We start from the raw sequence: 20,690 nt of genomic DNA on the forward strand, positions 1-20,690 counted from the left end.
TTGTTTTGTCTAGTTCCAAAAAATAAAAACAAGTCATTAGGGCTCTGTTAATATTAAATTAAATGTCACTGTTAATTCTAGAAAGATTGTCATGCTTTTGCTATTAAGTCTTGCTATTCAAATATATGTTTCCCTTTTTATTTATTCACATTTTGTTTAATGTCCTTCAATAACATTTTGCGCATTATATAAACATTTTATCTTTGCTATTAAAATTTATTCCCAGGCATGTTGTTACTTTTGAAACTACTGTGTGAAGGACAATTTTTCCACTTCCATTTTATACTGGTTATTGGTAATTAAAATACATTAAAATTAAAGTAAATTAGATTTTACACATTTATCTTTTATGTAGGTATATCACTGATTTCTCTCATTAGTTTGTAAGATTTATTAGGTGTACAGTATCATCTGCAAATAATTCCCTGCTGAAATGTTTATACCACTTACTTTGCTTTATTGGAGCATATAGCTGTAAACATTATTGAATAACATGGCTATTGAAGCCCCCTTCACTGGGATTTGGTCTCTTGTGATTAAAAAAGTCTTGACAAATACAAGGTGAGATTCCTGGGAGATGCACAGTCACTATATTCAGGTGAAACACATGGTGTGTTATGTCAGTCTATTATTTTACTAGAAACAGACTATGCATTTTCAATGGCTCCTTTACCTCTCTTCCTCCGGCTTCTCATTTCTTGGGCCCCAGGTTGTGTGCAGTGCCAAAGGTGTGGCCTGGCAGGCCTCACGTTAGCGGGTTCTGATGTGCGTGACTAGCTCTGGGTGGGTCTATTCTCATGATTCTGGGAATTTCCTCTCACTGGGACAGCCTAGACTCCACACCCAGAAGTGTGTGTAACCTGCGTAGCTACTCCTTGAAATTGTTTTCTGAAGTGTGGACAGTCTGTGGGATGGAGGCCTTAACCTTTGGGGTCTGCACGAACTCTGGTTAGTGTCAGAATTGGATTGAACCCAGCTGGTGCTGGAGAATTGGTCAGTGAGGGAGAAAATCTGCACACATGTGGTCCCAGAATTCTGGTTCTGTGTTGTGAGGGTAGAGTCCTATATTAAAAGAAAGGCATTTGCTTTCCTTATACACGTGTAAATAGAGCTGATGACCACCTTCTCAAAAAGGAACTCATGGTGCTTTAAGTGTCCCCGTTTCCTCACTGAATCCCACCAGCTGAAAGGAAAATGAAAATGAAGTGTGAGAATTCAGTGCATAAGCAAACAACAGCTTGTTCATTCATTCTGGAAACATTCACTGAGGTCTGTTAAATGCCAAGCATGCGTCTAGACACTGGGGATCCAGCAGAGAACAAGACAACATAGTTTCTGCCCTCAGGGTGCTCCATTAGTTGGACAAGACACATAATAAATAAACAATAGGTTAGATGGTGAAGAATAAGGTGGGGGGTTTCAGAGTGATGGGCTGGGCTATTTCTTAAGGTGTTGGTCAGGGCAGATCTCTTTAGATGACACTGACCAAACCTGGAATGAAAGGAGGACTAAGCCATGTGGACGTCTGGGGCAGAGTTGACATCCTGGTTTCTGTCATCATCTAGAGCAGCAGTTGGGACACTATAGCACTTGGGCCAGTGTAACCTACTCCTGATTTTACCAATAAAGTTCTACTGGTACACAGACATGCCCTTTTGTTCAGTGTTGTCTGTGGTTGCGCTCCTGCTACTATAGTAGAGTTGAGTCATTACCAAAGAGATCAAATAATAAATATTTGGTCCTTTACAGAAAACATTTCCTAATCCGTAATGTAGAACACCGGTTCTTAAAGTGTGTCCGCAATGCTGGGGAATCCCTGAGATACTTTTGGCTGTGTGTGAGGTCCGACTGTTTCCATATTAGTGCTAAGACATTATTTGCTCTTTCCACTCTCATCTTCTCTTGAGAGTACAGCAGACTTTCTAGAGGCCACATGGTATGTGATATTGTAACAGGTTGAAGGAAGAAGCACATAGGAGAGTCTTCCTCTTACCTAGGAAGCCAGACATTGAAGAGACTTGCTGAAATGTAAAGCAATGTCACTAGTCTGACAAATTTTTATTTATTTTTTAAAATACAGTTATTTTTAATAAAAATATTTATATTAACTTATAATGGACTTATTGTTATTTTAGATAAATTAATGAGGATATATTTTTAAAACATGTCAGTTTTATTTTGTAAAATAATTCATTTGTATGGACATAACCCACATAAATAAGAGCTTTTGAGCATGGAGGGGTTCTGACCATAAAACATTTGAGAACAACTGATCTAGGAGTAGCCAATTTTATTATTCATTTGAAGCTGCATGAGTTAAAAAAATGTCCTTCCCTTAGGCAGCAGGCCTCAGTTTCCCACCTGTAGAAGGACGGCAGACCCTGCATTCTGGGGTGTATATTGCACGACAGGTGGGTCATACGGGTTGCGTTGTGTCCCCCCAATAGACACATTGAAGTCCTAACCGCCAGTACCTCGGAATGTGACCTCATGTGGAAATAGCATCATTGTAGATGTAACAAGTCAGGATGAGGTCTTTAAGTCGAGTTCTAATCCAATAGCACTGGTGTCGTCAGAACAAGGGGAAATTTGAACATAGACCCGCACACAGTGAGAATTGTTTGTGGAGATGAAGGGAGAGATTGGGCTGACAGCACAGATTGCCACCAGACACTAAGGCAGAGGCCTGGAGCAGATTCTCCCTCACAGCCTCGGAGGGGACCACCTCTGCTGTCACGTTGGTGTAAGACTTCCCACGTACAGAGCTGTTTAGGACACCTGGTCTGTGGTACTTTGTGAAGACAGCCCTAGAAACCAAGACATCGGGCCATTGTTTTGTAAGGCAGAAAGTGCTCTGCAGGAGTCAGGATCCTACTTCTAGAGCCACCTTCTCCATGTTTCAGCCTCTGGGTAGGGCAGTTGCTGACATCTGAATACCCTGTATCCTGCTGCTTTCACACTGTTCATGGTTCTACGTTTTCTTCCCTCTTTTATTTTTCCATCTTTTTATTCCCCGTTTGCTTCTTCTTTTCTTCTCTTGTTCACAGGACAGGCCTTGATCCTTTGCTCATTGAGATTTTTCAGGAAGTACTTTTTGGCCCACAGAGTGGCCCTCAGTTCATACCAGAAAACCCAGCTGCCTGATCATAGCCAACGGGGTCCCACTACGGGACCTGTCCTCAGGATGAAGGTGGATTAACCCAACTAATTCTTGCATCAGAACTGGGGGGTGTGGTTGGGGAGTAGTGGTGCAGTCCCCATGTAACAGATGTGGGGATTAAGGCACAGAGCAGTGGGGTCACCTAGCTAGGAAGGGGCAGGCTGACACTATAACTCGCACTCCCAACCACATTGAAATTGGAAATTGTGTTCTTGGCAAATATATCCATTAGGACTAGATTCAGCTGCATTCAAGAGAAAACTTACAATAACTGTGAGGGTGAGAAGTTATCTCAACTCCTCCTGGGCCCACAAGGACTCCTGCAGTGCACTTTTTAATCCAGCCATGGTGTGGATGGCTCCATTGTGGTATTTTGAATCTTGAATCTGTCATGTGTGAAGTTAATGGTTCCTTTCTGTCTTGAAAAGAAAGTGGAAAAGCACTGACAGCTCTTCATCCATGGACATCAAGAACAAGGAGGAGCCCAGAGAGTTCAGATCAGAGGGCTGTGGGCACAGGGTTGTCCTCCCACTGGTGCTCTGACCCTTCAGAGGGGGAGAGGCAGATGGGTGGAGATGAAGAGAACAGTAGAAGCTCAGGAGAAAGTTGACAAGAGGCCTAATTGGTCCAAGTTAGCTGTGTGCTAAAAAATGGTTAAATATTAATTTAGGTTATTTTATGTCAAAGGGAAAGATTCAGAGCAAGGGAGAAGTAGCGGGGTGTGTGAAAAGCAGAGGTTGGTTTAGGGGATAGATCTAGCAGCCCTGTGGTTTAGGGCATGTAAACTATATATTACTGTTGTTACTTTAACTCCCTCCAGGATGGCCTGTCTTCTTGGTGCATTTCAGAGAGTTTCTGCAGGTGTTTTCTTCTTAGAACTTTGGGGGTGTGGTTGTAGGTGACAAGCTGCTGGTGGTCCCTTAAGATGGAAGCCACTGGCTTAGTATGAAGGACATAGTTGAGGATCTCATTGCCAGGGAACGTGAAATTGTGGTGCTGGTGCCAGAAGTCAGTTTGCTTTTGAGGGAGCTCAAATACTACACAAGAGAAATCTGCCCTGTGCCATATGGCCAAAAAGAGATGGAGAAGCGTTAACTGCTCCTTTGGAGCAGAGAGAGATGGTGGTTGCAGGACATTGTGAATGTACTAAACACTACTGAAATATTCGCTTTAAAATGGTTAATTTTATGTTATGTGACTTCACCTCAACAAGTTTTTAAAAGTAGATACAGCATGTATCATGAAAAATAAAGCCCTGATTTAGAGCTTTAAAAAATGTCATCAGTGTTAGCCAAATACAAAATTAGGCAATATGTAAAGTAAACACAGCACAAATGGCTAATAAAAATTGGAAAAAACATTTAACTTCAGAAATAGTCTAAGAATTATATGTACTTCAGATTATTCATGAATTCAGTTTAATAAACAATGCAATAGAATTTTTCCTATCAAATTGGGGAACATTTTTTATAAGTAACGGTTGGCCCATCTGTATAACACATATTCATAAATTTCAAAAAAATTTGTGCAAAGCCTTTTGAAAACCATAGCTAGGTGGACATTCCTGGCAGAAGGCTCTGATGCACAGCCTTTCTCAGGGTGACCTCTGGGCTCCCAGGAATGCCCGAGTGGGAGAGTCCAGCGATGTCACTGCAACTTCCACCCAAGTCAGTGTCACGATGATCGCAGCCTCAACCACGTCCTCTGCCCAAGGAGGGACTGAGCCACCTCAGAGGCTGCCCGTGTTTCTGCCCAGCTTGGCCCTTGGAGAAAACCTTTGGCCACCTGGCTGGTATTTCTGCTGTGAGAACTGCAGAGGCTGGGCCATGAGGCAGCCCCAGATGTTCTAGAACCACATAGCCCAGCCCTGTCAGGGCCTTCTCATCACCCCTGTGCGCATTGTCATCTGTCCCCAATGGTTCCGCTTGTGCCAGATCCCCGCAGGTGCCTCTGCACCCTTTTGTGTGCCGCTGGGGTCCTCACTTCTTCCCCAGAGTCTCGCACAGTCTTGTATGAGAAAAGAGCCTTTCTGTTGAGGCCCTTCTCCTCTGCCATAGGGGCTCGAATCCAGGCCAGGTGCTGAGACACTCTCTACGTTGTCTTTCTTTCTAATAGTTCAGCTCCCTCCATCCCGTGGCTAACCTCTTTTCTCTTTGTGAGCTCAGGTGTCAAAATACCTCAAGTTTATAAGATAATTTAGCTTCATATTTTATTATGAGCAGGGCCATTGGAGTGTTTTTGCGGTCAAACGGGAAATGGACAGCGTGTGACAGTGCTTAGTGGACTATCAGGGGAGACTATGGCCCTACGCCTCTCTTCCTTGGACCGTGGATCAACAGGGCTGAGACTGTCTCTCTGCAAGGTGATACGAACAACGTGGATTTCTTGTATCATTCCTGGGGGAGCATTTTCCCAGAAAACTTGATCTCAGTTCCGCAGGACTAGTTTTTTTTCCCCAAGTTTCCTTCTCTTGTGTTCCAGAATCTACATACTAGTTTTCAGATGGGTATGATTTTGTCCCAGGGGTAAACATCTGGAGATATTTTTGCTGACGCTAAAGTTTGGTGATGGGTTGATCCTGTCATCTAATATGTAGAGGCCAAGGATGCTGTTAAAAATCCCGCAATGCTTAAGAAATATCCACACACCCACCCTTTCCAAAGAAAGAACTATCTGGCCCCAGATGTCAGTTGTGCTGAAGTTGAGAATCTCTAATGTGAATAGGTGCCAAGTGAGTTTCAGTGACATCTACCCAGCAAGACCCCCTGCCAGCTGTTATGAGGGCCGGCAAGGATCCTCTCAGCCGTTCCCTTCCAGGGTTCTCTACAAGCTATGCTCATTCAAGGTGAAATCTCAACATTTTTTGATCGAACTGAGGTTTGATTCTAGGTAAGTCATGGAAACGAAACCACAAAATGCCAAGTCATTCTTAATAGACACTTAAAAATACATGGCTTAGGACAATGACCACAAAGCCTCTACTGTTCTTTTCTCTTTCACAACCCTGTGTTTATCTTTATGACTAGTTATCTTGGAGATTACCAGACATGTGGAACCTTTGTCAGCCTTTTGTTAATAGTTAGTTACCTAGAAAGTGGGTAAATGCTGGATGAGTTAGGTTAAAATAATATATTCAACGTGAGTATCCCAAAGACTCGAAACGTGGCTGATTAATAATTTAGGCAACTCCAGGAGAATGAGATTAGATATTGTTTTTTTTTTTTTTTTGGTGGAGGGGGGTTAGTCTTGTGGACAGTACAGGGTTTGAACCCTGACTATTGGTGTTATCAAATGCTGGGTTTGTTTGTTTTTTTTTGAAGACTTTATTGAGGTATAATTCACCTAGCAATACGTTCACTCATTTCCATGGTTATTGTATTCACTGATTTGTACAACCGTTACCGCAGTCAACTTTGGAACATTTTCATTCATAGCCCAGATATACCCATTCCTGTTATCACTCCTCATTTTTTCGTGCCCCTACCACTGCCACAATTAATCTATATTCTGTCTCTATGGACTAACCTGTTCTGGATATTTCAGAGCAATGGAATCACACAAAATGTGGCTCATTTTTTTCTCTTCACATAAGATTTTCTGGGTTGATTTGTGTTACAGCATAACTTTTTATAGCTGATAATATTCCGTTCTGTGGATAAATGACACTTTATGCATCTACTCATTAGCTGATGGACAGTTTTGTTTGCACTTCTTGGTTATTATGAATAAAGCTGCTGTGAACACTCGTGTGCAAGTTGTGTGGACATTTGTTCTTACTTCTCTTGGGTATACACCTAGGTGTGGAATTGCTGGGCTGTGCGGTAACTGTACAGTTAATCATTTGAGGAACGGCCAGACTGTGTTTCGGAGTGGCTGCACCATTTCTTTTTATTGTGGTAAAATACACATAAAATAAAGAGTTGCCATTTTAAAGCCTGCAATTCAGTGGCATTAGTACACTCCCAACGTTGTGTACTATCACCACTCTCTTGTTCTAGAACATTCATCACCCCCATAAAAACTCACATGCCCTGAAAGAAGTCATTTCTCACGGTCCCTTCCCCTGACCTGGGCAACCCCTACCTGCTCTCTGTCTCTATGGATTTGCCTATTCTGGATATTTCATGTAATGAAAATCATATGTTACATGGCTTTTTGTGTCTGCCTTCTTCACGTAACATGTTTTCGAGGTTCGCCCTCATTTTAGCATGTATCAGAACTTCATTTCTTTTTATGGCTGAATAATATTCCATTGCCTGAACATACAACGTTTTGTTTATCATTCTTCAGTTGGACATTTGGGTTGCTATATTTTGGCTGTTGTCAATAGTGTTGCTATGGGCATTTGTGTACACGGTTTTGTTTGAAGACATTTTCACTTCTTTGAAGTATATACCCAGGAGTGTAATTTTTGGATAATATGGTATTACTCTGTTTAAATTGTTGAGGAACCAATGAACTGTTTTTCACAGTGGCTGTACCATTTCACATTCCTACTAGAGGTATGAGGGTTCCAGTGTGTCCACATCTATGCCAGCACTTGCTATTTTTCATTAAAAAAAAATTTATAACCATGTTAGTTGGTATGAACTGCCATCTCGTTGTTTTCATTTCCATTTCCCTAATGACTGTTAATGTTCAGCATGTTTTCATGTGATTCTTGTCAGTGATACTTGTATATATTCTTTGGAGAAATATCTAAAAATATAAACAATACAGGAAGTATGCTTTCTTTTCTCATGGGTAAATTCGTAGGAATGGAATAGCTGGGTTATATGATAGATGTATCTTTCTCTGTTTAAGAACAGTATCCCCAAGTGGTTGTTCCACTGTGCAGTCCCACCAGCAACATGTGACAGGTCCAGGTCTTCCACATACTCATGAACACTTGTAATTATCAGTCTTTTTCACTTTAGCGATTCTAAAGGGTGTGTATTTTAAGTTGCGGTGTTCATTTGATTCCTTTGGCCACTAGTGATGTTGAGTGTCTTTACATGCGCCTGTTTGCCATCTGTATATCTTTGGCGAATGCGTGTTCAAATCTTTGTCCATTTCAAATATTGTTTTTTGTTTTCTCATTATGGTGTTTTGGAAGTTCTTTATATGTTCTTGATGCAAGTCCTTTAACAGATAAATGCTGTGCAAATATTTTCTCCCAGTAGATTGATTTATTAAAAATAATTTCTTATTTTAGAATAGATTAAGATTTGCAGCAAGGATGCACAAAACAGTACTGAGATTTCCCATTTACCCTGCCCCCAGTTTCCCCAGTTCTTTAATCTTATAAACTATGGCACACTTACTGACCTTCACACTTATCACAAGGCCACGCCTTGCTTTTCTGCAGAAACTCTCATAATGGCCGTGGTTCAGCGTCTTCCCTCTCTCCTGTCTCTTTTGCCTCCTGGTACTTCGAGTTGGCAAGTGTACAAGGCATCACTTTACCACAGCCCCAACATCCGATCTTATATTACTCTGGCACACATCACAATAATGATAGAGAATGATGAACTAATTCTGTATGTTACTCAGATTTCATTAGTTTTTACTGAACATTCTTTCTCTTTTCCAGAATCCCATCCAGGATACCACATTACATTTAGTCATCATGTCTCCTTAGGCTCCTCTGGACAGTGACAGTTTCTCAGACTTTCCTGATTTTGATGACCTTGTTGGTTTTGAGGAAGGCTGTTCTGGCATTCTGTAGAATGTTCTTCAGTTGGGGTTTGTCTGATGATTTTATATCTTGGTTAGACTGGGATGATAGGTTTTTGGGAGGAAGACCACAAAGGTAATGTGTTTCTTGCTATCTTGCTTAAGGACATCCAATTGTTGAAAACACTGTCCTTTTCTCCACTGAATTACCTCAGCACCTTTAAAAAAAATCTGTTGTCTGCAACGACATGGATGGACGTAGAGAGAATTATATTAAGTGAAACAAGTCAGGCACGGAAAGAGAAATACCACATGTTCTCACTTATTTGTGGGAGCTAAAAATAAATAAATAAATACACACAGACAAAAAACGGGGCAGTGGGGAGGGAAGAAGACAGAAGAATTACAATTCCTTGAAGTTGATACGACAAGTGGACATAAAGGACATTTTTGGGAGGGGGCGGGAGAGGGAGGAGGGAGGGAGGTTTCGCTAATGGGCCACAATAATCAACCACATTGTACATAAACAAAATAAAATAAAATTTGGAAGAAAAAAAAAAAAAAGTACAAATTAAAGCCATAATGAGATATTGCCTCATACCGGTTAGGATGGCTGTTACTAAAAAGACAAGAGACAAGTGTTGGCGAGGATGTGGAGAAAAGGGAGCCCTAGCCCACTGTTGATGTGAATGTAAATTAGTACAGCCATTATGGAAAACAGTATGGTGGTCTCTCAAAAAATTAAAAACAGAACTTCCATATGGTCCAGCAATGCCACTGCTGGATATGTATTCAAAGGAAGTGAAATATTGTGTTGAAGAGCTATCTGCACTCCCATGTTTATTGCAACAGTATTCCCCATAGCCAAGATACGAAATCAACCTGTGTCCATCAACAAATGAATGGATACAGAAAATGTGGTATATATATGTAATGGAATCCTATTCAGACTTAAAAAAGAAGGATATCCTGTCATTTGTGACACTGTGGATGAACCTGGAGGACATTATGCTAAACGAAATAAGCCAGGCACAAAAGACAAATACAGCGTGATCTCACTTACATGCGGAATTTTTAAAAGTAGAACTCACAGAAGCAGAGAGTAGAATGGTAGTTACCAGGGGTGGGGTTGGTAGGGAGAGGACTGGGGAGATGTTGGTCAATGGATACAAAGTTTCAGTTAGACAGGAGGAATAAATTCAGGAGATCTGTTGTACAACAGGGTAGACTATATATGGTTAATAACATTGTATTGTTGAAAGTTGTATATTTAAAAATTGTTAAGAAAGCAGATTTTAAATGTGCTTACCACAAAATGGATAACTATGTGAGGTAATCAAGACATTAATTAGCTTGATTTGGACATTCCAAATGTATACGTGTATCAAAACAGTATAAATACATACAATTTTTATTTGTCAGTTAAAAAAAAGTAAATAAACTTAAAAAAAGAAAAAAAACCTGTTGTCAATATATCTGTGCTTTTATTTCTGGACTTTGTATTTTATGCCATTGATCTATTATTGAAATATTTGATTAGTACAGCTTTGTGATGTGTTGGGAAGAGGTAATATTAGCCCTCCAGCTTTAATTTTTCAAAGTTGTTTTGGTTTTTCTAGGTCTTGAATAGGTCCATATGACTTTAGAATCCATTTGCCAATTTCAACCAAAAAGTCTGCTGAGAGTTTTGTTGGGAGTGTATTGAATTCATAGATCTATTTGGGGTAACTAATATCTCAAAAATGTTGTGTTATCCAATTTATAAAAATTATGTATCTTTTTATTTATTTAGTTCTTTTTTAGATATCTCTTCAATGTTTTCTAGTTTTCAGTGTACAGTCTTTCACATCTTTTGTCAGATTTATCCCTTTTATTGGGTTATGCAATTCATGAAATAGATACATCTTTTATTTATTTAGGTCTTTTGAAAAAATATCTCTCATGAATAGTTTGTAGTTTTCAATTTCTAAGTATCTATTTTGTATCTTGGCACCATCCTAAATTTACCCTTTGTTGAGGGGATTTTTCTAGATTCTGTTGGAATTTCTACCTAGAGAAACATGTTGTCTGTGAATGAGACAGTATTACCTTTTCTTTTGGATCTGGATGCTTTTTATTTCTTTTTCTTGTCTGATTGCACTGGATAGAACCTCTAGAACCATGTCAAGTAGAACTGGTGAGAGCAGCCATCCTTGACTTGGCTCAAATCTGAGGAGTAAAGCATTCAGTCATTTAGCATTGAACATAGTGTTAGCTGTGGGTTTTTCATAGATGCTCTTTATTCAGTTGAGAAATTTCCCATCTTTTCTTAGTTTGCTGAGAATTTTTATCAGGACTGAATTTTGGATTTTGTCAAATATTTTTTCTGTTCCTATTGGGATGATTTCATTGTTGTACTTTTTCTATTTATTTTTATGGTGTACTACTTTGACTTATTTCTGTGTTTATTTTTGATGATATTTAAAATTTTAATTGAGGTAAAACTCACATAACATAAAACTTGCCAACTTAATCATTTTTTGTTTTGATTTATTTTATTGGTACATACTTGTGGGCTACCTTGTATTGTTTCAATACATGCATATCGTGTGCAGTGGTTCACTTAGGGTTCACTTAGGGGTAGATAGCTTACTCAGTTCTTAAACATGTATTTTTCTTCTTTGTGATGATTCCAGTCAAGATTCTCTTTTCTAGCTATTTAGGAATATAGAATACAATAGTATCAGCTCTAGTCAGCTGAGAGCACCAGAGCTGCTGCTTGCCATCTACATGTCACTTTGTGCCATTGATCTATCTCTTCTCCCTGAACCCAACCCCTGCCCTCCTTCCCTTCCCAGCCTCTGGTAACCATTATTGTACTTTGTCCATCAGTGAGAACCATCTTAAGCATTTGTAAGTGTACAGTTAAGGATCAGGTCATTCACACTGCTTTGTAACAATCACTACCATGCACATCCAAAACTTTTCATCTTCCCATCAGAAAATCTGTATCCATGAACCAGTAATTCCCCGTTGCCTCCTCCTCCCTGTTCCTGGCCCTGCCATTCCATTCTTTGATTTTTATGAATTTGAGTATTGTAGATGCCTGATATAAGTGGAATTCTCCAGTAATTGTCTTTCTGTGATTGGCCAATTTCATCCAGTATAGTATCCTCACAGTTCATCTCTGTTATAGCAAGTGTCAGAATTTCCTTTGTTTTTAAGGCTGAATACTATCTCTTTGTACATATTTACCACATTTTGCTTATCCACGCACCTGTCAGTGGACAACTTGGGCTGCTTTTGCATCTTGGCTATTGTGAATAATGCTGCTATGACCATGGCTGTACAATCTGGATGGATATTGTAATGTTAAGCCAGCCTTGCTTTTCTGAGATAAACTCCACTTGGTTATCATGTATAATCTGCTTATATATTACATGTTTTTAAATATTATTTGATTTGATTTGCTAAAATTTGGTTTAAAATTTTTTCATGTATGGTCATGAGGACCTGCAGTTTTGCGTTCCTGTCATGTCTTTCACTGGTTTTGTGTTGTAGTAATACTGCTCTCCTGGAATATATTAGGATGTTCCCTTCCATTTCCTGGCATACATTGTGGGGAATTGGTAGTATTTCTTATATTAATGTTTGGTAGAGTTCATCAGTAAAGTCATTTGGGCTTGATGTTTTATATGCAGGAAAGTTTTAATTACAAATTTAGTTTACTGTAAAAGATATAGTTTATTTCTATTCAGGTTGTTTATTTGTTCTTGTGTAAACCCTGGTAGTTCATGTCTTTTAAGGAATTTGTCCACTTTATCTATGTTGCAGAATCTGTTCACACAAACTTGTTCGTGATATTGTCACTTTTATATTAGAATCCAAAGGGATATTACCTCTCCCATTACTGATATTGGTGATTTCTTTCTTTCTTTCTTTCTTTCTTTTTCCTGATCAGTTTGGCTAGAACTTTATCAACTTAATTGATCTTCAAGAACCAGGTTTTGGTTTCATTGATTTTCTCTCCTGTTTTTCTAGTTTCCATTTCATTTATTTCTACTTGAAGAAAGCCTCTGGAGCAGGTGGATCACTCGCTGCCATTTTGAGATTTCAAAGAAAACCTTCTGAATGTGCCCCAGCCACCAAGATAAATGGCGACTAAAGATGTATCTATCAATAAGGTGTTCTGGAGGGAGCCATCTCATTTATGCTCCTAACAGGGATTATGCCTCTAGGTTGACTGTGGAATCCTTCAGTGAATGCTCCTCAGACTGTGAGCTGACCTTTACCATTGGGCTTGCCCATGAAGGAATCTAGAAACCCTGCATAATGTAATTCAGTCCAATGCCACAAACATTCTTCTTGTACTTTCTGTGTGTAAGGCATAGTGTGGGTACTGTGGAAGGAGAGTGAAAACACGAAAAAGGCACATCCCCCGACCTCAAGGAGAGCTCAGGAGAGTGTGGGGACACATATGCAGATTTGTGGTGGGGGGCACAGACCAACTGGGACAAGCCCCAGCAGAGGTGTGAACCCCTGTTTAGAATGTGGAGTCACAGAGGAGAGGGAGGCGTCTGTGCAGAGTGCTCTGGCAAGCATCGGGCAGGTGTCTCCCCACTGCACAATGACATGTCTAGGGATAGCAACTTAAAGTACTGTAGATGACAGTCACATGTCTTCAAACCCCTGGAATGTTCCACGTAGGTGGGTTGTCAGTCTTATTTCAACATTTCAGAGGATTCGGACATGAAACTAGAATCCTCGTGGAAATGGAACAGACAAGCCTCAACGCCTTTGCATGGCCGCGACGCTTGTCAACAGCAACCCCGCTGCCAGGGGAGAGGTCAGTGCTGAGGTTCTTAAATCTTTCCTTGGAACCTGGGATGCCAATCCCTTTCTGGACAAGGAGGCTTTGGTAGCGTGATGATAAAACCCAAATTTTCCCTGGGAGAAATGCCAGATGTACACGCTTTAGTCAAATTTACTTTCCTTTTTATTTTTCTGAGTCCTCAAATCCAAAAGCATTGCTTAGTAATCTGCCTGTAAGCTCACATTGCAGTACAGGCATGATTTCTCCACAAGGAAAGGTCACAATCTACTCTTGTCTGGAAACTGCACAAGTATGTATGTCAGCAAATGCTGCTCATTTATTATTGTTCTTCTGGGTAAATCATTGGCAGTGAGTGATATTTTTTATGAATGTGGGAATACACGCCCTTTTATTGGGCAGGTTTTGTGCCTGTACTTCTTCCTCCTGCTGGGTCACACGGGCTTAGGATCCAAGCAGTGCGATTGCTCTGGGCTGCAGGTACGTGATGGCTCCTGCAATTGTGACCGGCCCCCTCCCTCTGTGTGTGTGTCTGCTGCTGACAGGTGGCCTGGCCGAGGCAGGCAAGCTGCTGGTGATGCCCATGGATGGGAGCCACTGGTTTACCATGCGTTCGGTTGTGGAGAAGCTCATGGATAGAGGCCATGAGGTGGTCATAGTCATGCCAGGGGTGAGTTGGCACCTGGGAAAATTGTCGAATTGGACAGTAAAGATGTATTCAACTTCTTACACTCTGGAGGATTTGGATCACAAGTTCATGGTTTCTGCCAATGATCAATGGAAGACTCCAGCACAAAGAGTATTTTCTGTGCTCATGAGTTCAGCCTCCAGTTTTATGGAATTGTTTCATTCACATTGTAGGAGTTTGTTTAATGACAGGAAATTAATAGAATACTTGAAAGAGAGTTCTTTTGATGCAATTTTCCTGGATCCATTTGACATGTGTGGCTTGATTGTTGCCAAATATTTTTCACTCCCATCTGTGGTCTTCACCAGGGCAATATTTTGCTATTATCTTGAAGAAGGTGCACAGAGCCCCAGTCCTCTTTCTTATGTTCCCAGACTTTTCTCAGGGTTCTCAGATGTCATGACCTTCAAAGAGAGAGTACAGAACTACATTTTCCACTTGGAGGAGCAATTATTTTGCCCCATTCTTTTCAAAAGTGCCTTAGACATTGCCTCTGAAATTCTCCAGACACCTGTGACAGCATCTGATCTCTTCAGCCACACATCCATTTGGTTGTTACGAACTGACTTTGTTTTGGACTATCCCAGACCTGTGATGCCCAACATTTTCTTTGTTGGTGGCATCAACTGCAGTCCCTGCAAGCCACTGCCTCAGGTGAGTTATCCCTTCTTTAGCACACGAAGAATAATGTGGCTTGGCCCTTGAACAAAGAGATTCCTTACTGAGGTGAGATTTGTCATTTATAGGTGTCACAGTTGTTATTTGTTTTTGGTTTAATGAATTATTTAGAGCCAATCCATTTGATTGTGGGCTGGCACATTTTCTAAACCTGCCCTCATTGACATGTATGTGTATACCATTGGCATAACTGTATTTCATCTTCAGGCTGCATTTTGAATACTGTTTTTAGAAAAATACTGAAAAACACATTAAGAAATGAAATCTTCCTTTTTGGTAATCCTGTGCTACCCCTGCAGGGAAAAGCTCTTAGCATTTTCCAATGTTCTGAAATTTTCTGTGTTTGTTGTACCGTCTCCCACCTATTTTATGAAAATAAAATCTAGTGTCTGGCTGGACATATTATTCTTCCCTTGCATTTTCCTCTTGCCTGTTGATCATAGACGTGTTCATAGGCCAACACGCCACAGATGTGACTCGCTCTCTCAACAAGTGCATAGAAGTCTTATGCTGAATGCACTGTTGTTTTTTCAACCAACAAGTATTGAAACAGGCTTTTACCATTTTTTGCTTTTATGACAGGAGTGTACTTACATTCTTAGTTACTTCTTCACTTTCATGTATTTCCATATTCTTGCTGTTATCTCAATGGCCAGAGTCCTCGGAATAGGATTGCTGGGATAAATGGTATGCACATATTAGATTTTAATAAATTTGACAAGTTGCTTTCAAAATATTGAGGATTCTCACAGTTTGGTCATCAGTATATGAGAGTTTTAGTTTTTCTATACCCTCCTCAGCTTCAGATGTTGGGAAGCATTTAAATTTTATTTTCTGGGCAACAAAATTCTGTGTAGCTGCTTCAGTTTTTCTTTTCTTTCTATGATAATATGAGCCTATGTAATTCACTAGAGAAAATGCAATCGCCAATACATAAATACATATATTTCTGGCCTTTTGCATGTCTTCTTGTGAGGTAAATATTCACATTCTTTAACCATTTTTTATAGGGCTGTTTGTCTTTTTATAACTAACTGCTATAATCCTCGTGAGTATTAGGAATATTAACAGTTAGTTTTTCACACGTGCTGGAATTCTATCTTCCTTGAGTCTTCTTCCTCTTCAGCCATATAGGATTTTCACTTTTGGGGAGTAAATTGTGAGCTTTTTCTTTAATGGTTTCTTCATTTTGACTTTGTTGGGTCTTCCCCAACGTGAAATATATGAACACATTCTTAATATTATGTTTTAGTGTTTTTAATTCTAATGTTGACAGTATTTTTTACAGTGAGAATTTCAATCTATATGGTTTAAGGATCTAAATTTATTCTTTCCTCAATGGATAGTTCATTGTCCCAACACCATTTAGTAAAAATCCATTCTTCAGTCATCGAATGGAAATGCATCTTCATCATATTTTAAATATCACCATTTCTTTCCATCTGCTTATGATCTCATAATTTTTTCCCACTGACTTATCTATCTATTCATGCACCACTACCACATTTTGATTACATGAGCTCTGTAGTAAGTTTGAATATTGGGAAGGCAAATGCCATAATTGATGTTGTTTTCTTTTAAGTTCTCTTGGTATTCTTAAAACTTATTATCTTTGAAAAAATTTAAATTGTTTTGTCTAGTTCCAAAAAATAAAAACAAGTCATTAGGGCTCTGTTAATATTAAATTAAATGTCCCTGTTAATTCTAGAAAGACTGTCATGCTTTTGCTATTAAGTCTTGCTATTCAAATATATGTTTCCCTTTTTATTTATTCACATTTTGTTTAATGTCCTTTAATAACATTTTGCTCATTATATTAACATTTTATCTTTGCTATTAAAATTTATTCCCAGGCATGTTGTTACTTTTGAAACTACTGTGTGAAGGACAATTTTTCCACTTCTATTTTATACTGGTTATTGGTAATTAAAATACATTAAAATTAAAGTAAATTAGATTTTACACATTTATCTTTTATGTAGGTATATCACTGATTTCTCTCATTAGTTTGTAAGATTTATTAGGTGTACAGTATCATCTGCAAATAATTCCCTGCTGAATGGTTTATACCACTCACTTTGCTTTATTGGAGCATATAGCTGTAAGCATTATTGAATAACATGGCTATTGAAGCCACCTTAACTGAGATTCAGTCTCTTGTGATTAAAACGTCTTGACAAATACAAGGTGAGATTCCTGGGAAATGCACAGTCACTATATTCAGGTGAAACACATGGTGTGTTATGTCAGTCTATTATTTTATTAGAAACAGACTATGCATTTTCAATGGCTCCTTCACCTCTCTTCCTCCGGCTTCTCATTTCTTGGGCCCCAGGTTGTGTGCAGTGCCAAAGGTGTGGCCTGGCAGACCTCACGTGAGCGGGTTCTGATGTGCGTGACTAGCTCTGGGCAAGCCTGTTCTTGTGATTCCAGGAAATTCCTCTCACTGGGACAGCCTAGATTCCACACCCAGAAGTGTGTGTAACCTGCGTAGCTAGTCCTTGAAATTGTTTTCTGAAGTGTGGACAGTCTGTGGGATGGAGACCTTAACCTTTGGGGTCTGCACGAACTCTGGTTAGTGTCAGAATTGGATTGAACCCAGCTGGTGCTGGAGAATTGGTCAGTGAGGGAGAAAATCTGCACACATGTGGTCACAGAAGTGTGGTTCTGTGTTGTGAGCGTGGAGTCCTATACAAAAGAAGGCATTTGCTTTCCTTATACACGTGTAAATAGAGCTGATGACCAACTTCTCAAAAAGGAACTCCTGGTGTTCTAAGTGTCCCTGTTTCCTCACTGAATCCCACCAGCTGAAAGGAAAATGAAAATGAAGTGTGAGAATTCAGTGCATAAGCAAACAACAGCTTGTTCATTCATTCTGGAAACATTCACTGAGGTGTGTTAAATGCCAAGCATGCTTCTAGACACTGGGGATCCAGCAGAGAACAAGACAACATAGTCTCTGCCCTCAGGGTGCTCCCATTAGTTGGACAAGACACATAATAAATAAACAGAAGGTTGGATGGTGATGAATAAGGTGGGAAGGGGTTTCAGAGTAATGGGCTGGGCTATTTCTTAAGGTGCTGGTCAGGGCAGATCTCTTTAGATGACACTGACCAAACCTGGAATGAAAGGAGGACTAAGCCTTGTGGACCTCTGGGGCAGAGTTGACATCTTGGTTTCTATCATCATCTAGAGCAGCAGTTGGAACACTGTAGCACTCGGGCCAATCTACGGTGCTCCTGATTTTACCAATAAAATTTTATTGGAACACATATATGCCCTTTTGTTCAGTGTTGTCTGTGGTTGCTCAGAGATCAAATGGCCTCCCTAATCTGACATAGTATTTCATCCTTTACAGAAAAAGATTACTAATCTGTAACGTAGAACAGAGGTTCTCATAGTGTGTCCAGGAATGTGGGGGAACCTTTGAGACACTTTTGGGTGTAAATGAGGTCCAACTATGTTCATAATCATATTAAGACACTTAGTAGATCTCTTAGGAGATCTGACTCTCACCTAGGAAGCCAGACTTTGAAGGGACTTGCAAAAATGTCAAACAGTGTCACTCTTCTGACTCATTTTTATTTATTTTGTAAAACATAGTAGGTGACAAGATGCTAGCAGCTCCTCAGGTTGGAAGCCACTGGCTTAGTATGAAGGATATAGTGAGCTTCTCAATGTTGGGGGCAATAATTTGTAGTGTTGGCACCAGAAATCTATTTGCTTTTCTGAGAATCCCCATAGCATACAAGATAAGTGTATCCTGTGCTGTATGATCAAAAAGAGATGGAGAACTGTTACGGCTCCTTTGGAAACCATCACTTTGCTGGAGACCATTTCTGACTGCTATTCTGAAGCAGTGAGGAATAGCTGACTGTTGCGGACATGTATTTCATCAGCTTCCAGAGCCTCCCGAAGGATGCAGCCACCCTGAACTTCCTCGAGGAGAGCAAGTTTGATGCTCTTTCACAGACCCAGCCTTACAGTGTGGTGTTGTTCTGGTGGAATACCTGAGCTGGCCCTCGGTGACCTCTTCAGGGGCTTCCTGTGCTCCTCACCCTGTTAGAGCCATGCACACCTTGGAGCCCTGTCACGGCCACATCTGTGGCTCTGGAAATGAGCAGATCCTCTGTGCCCAGCCTGAGCTAGGTCTAGGAAACCTCCCTCTCTGGCCCCAGGGATCCTTCCCGGGTCCCCATTATATTAGCAGAGTAAGAACAAAGGTGTAGGGGCTACAGGCTTGGATTGGAGTCCAGCCATGTGGCTGGGGCAGGTGGTAGCTTATTTCTGAGTGTTCATTTCTCCCTCTGTGAAATAGCAGCACACAGGAAGTTGTGGCAGAGGCAGGTAAGGTCAAGGTCATGGGAGATCTCTGAAAATGTAAACGCAGCAGAAGTTGGACTTCAGGCTATAATAATAGGATTGAGGACCGTCAGACAGGAAGGTCTCTCACTCAGTAGAGCAAACTGAACCTTCTAGAAGTTGAGTGAACTGCCTAAGGCCACAACTGCTGTAGCTGGTTGAGGCACTAGCCTGTATGGGGACCTTCCACATGCGTGACCTTGGGACTTTAATGCTCTGCTCTAACCAATTAGAGTCGTTTTTTATAACTCAGAAATTTTGTTGATGGGGTGATACTGTCATCTAGTAGGTATAGGCAGGTGTTGCTGTTAAAAATCCTGCAATGCATGACAAATATCCACCCACCCACCCACTCCCAGGAAAGAGCTATCTGGCTCCAAATGTCAATGTTGCTGAAGCTGAGAATCTCTCATCTGAATAAATTTCAAGTATCAGTGGTGTCTACCCAGCAAGACCCCCAGCCAGCTGTTATGGGGGCAGCAAGGATCCTCTGAGCTCATTTCATTTTCCTAAAGAGGTCTCTACAAGTAATGCTCGTTCAAGCTGAGATGTCAACATTTCTTGGTTGAGCTAAGGTTTGATTTTAGGTAAGTCATGGTGACAAAACGTCAAAATGCCACATCATTCTTAGTAGACACTTTATAAAATACATGGCTTAGGTCAATGACCACAATACCTCTAATGTTCTTTTCTCTTTCACAACCCTTTGTTTATCTTTGTAACTGGTTATCTTGGCGATTACCAGACATGTGGAACAATTGGCAGCATTCTGTTAATAGTTAATTATTTAAAGAGTGGCTAAATGCTAGAGGATTCAGGTTAAAAAAATACATTCAACATGAGTATCTAAATGACTAGAAACGGCTGATTAATTAAGTAACTCTAGGTGAATGACATTAGATTTTTTTTTTTTTGATCTGCTGGACAGTACAGGGATTAAACACTTGATCTGTGTTATCAAAAGTTTCAAAAGTTTTTTAAAAACCTTTACATACCGATAAAATTCATTCATTTCAGTGGTTTTTATTATACTCACTGATTGTGCAACCATCACCACAATCAATTCTGAAAGATTTTCAGTCATCTCCGAAGTATACCCATTCCTATATCATTCCTCATTCCTTCCTGCCCCCACCCCCTGTCCCCATGTATCTTTCTGTCTCTATGGATTTGCCTACTCTGCATATTTTGTAGAAATGGAATCACACAATATGTGGCTCATTTTTTTCTCTTAAGTTAAGATTTTCATGGTTCAACCGTGTTATAGGATAACTGTTGATTGTTCTATAATATTCCATTCTTTGGATAAACCACACTATATGTATCTACTCATTAGG

General features: G+C 40.1%; 1 protein-coding gene across 2 annotated transcripts in view; it reads left to right on the plus strand.

Annotated features, from left to right (window-relative positions):
* The window catches only part of LOC134372958 (UDP-glucuronosyltransferase 1-6), a 253,422-nt gene that overhangs the window by 90,810 nt on the left and 141,922 nt on the right, over positions 1–20,690 (plus strand). The window contains exon 1 of one of the 2 annotated variants that reach the window (XM_063090319.1): positions 14,113–14,967. The exons of the other annotated variant lie outside the window; for it this stretch is intronic. Within the exon in view, the coding sequence (XP_062946389.1) occupies positions 14,113–14,967 (855 nt within the window). Of the gene's footprint in view, positions 1–14,112; positions 14,968–20,690 lie in introns of those variants that run through there. 2 annotated transcript variants of the gene reach the window in all.

This window comes from Cynocephalus volans, chromosome 1 (genome assembly GCF_027409185.1).
Source record: "Cynocephalus volans isolate mCynVol1 chromosome 1, mCynVol1.pri, whole genome shotgun sequence".
Classification (NCBI taxonomy): domain Eukaryota; kingdom Metazoa; phylum Chordata; class Mammalia; order Dermoptera; family Cynocephalidae; genus Cynocephalus; species Cynocephalus volans.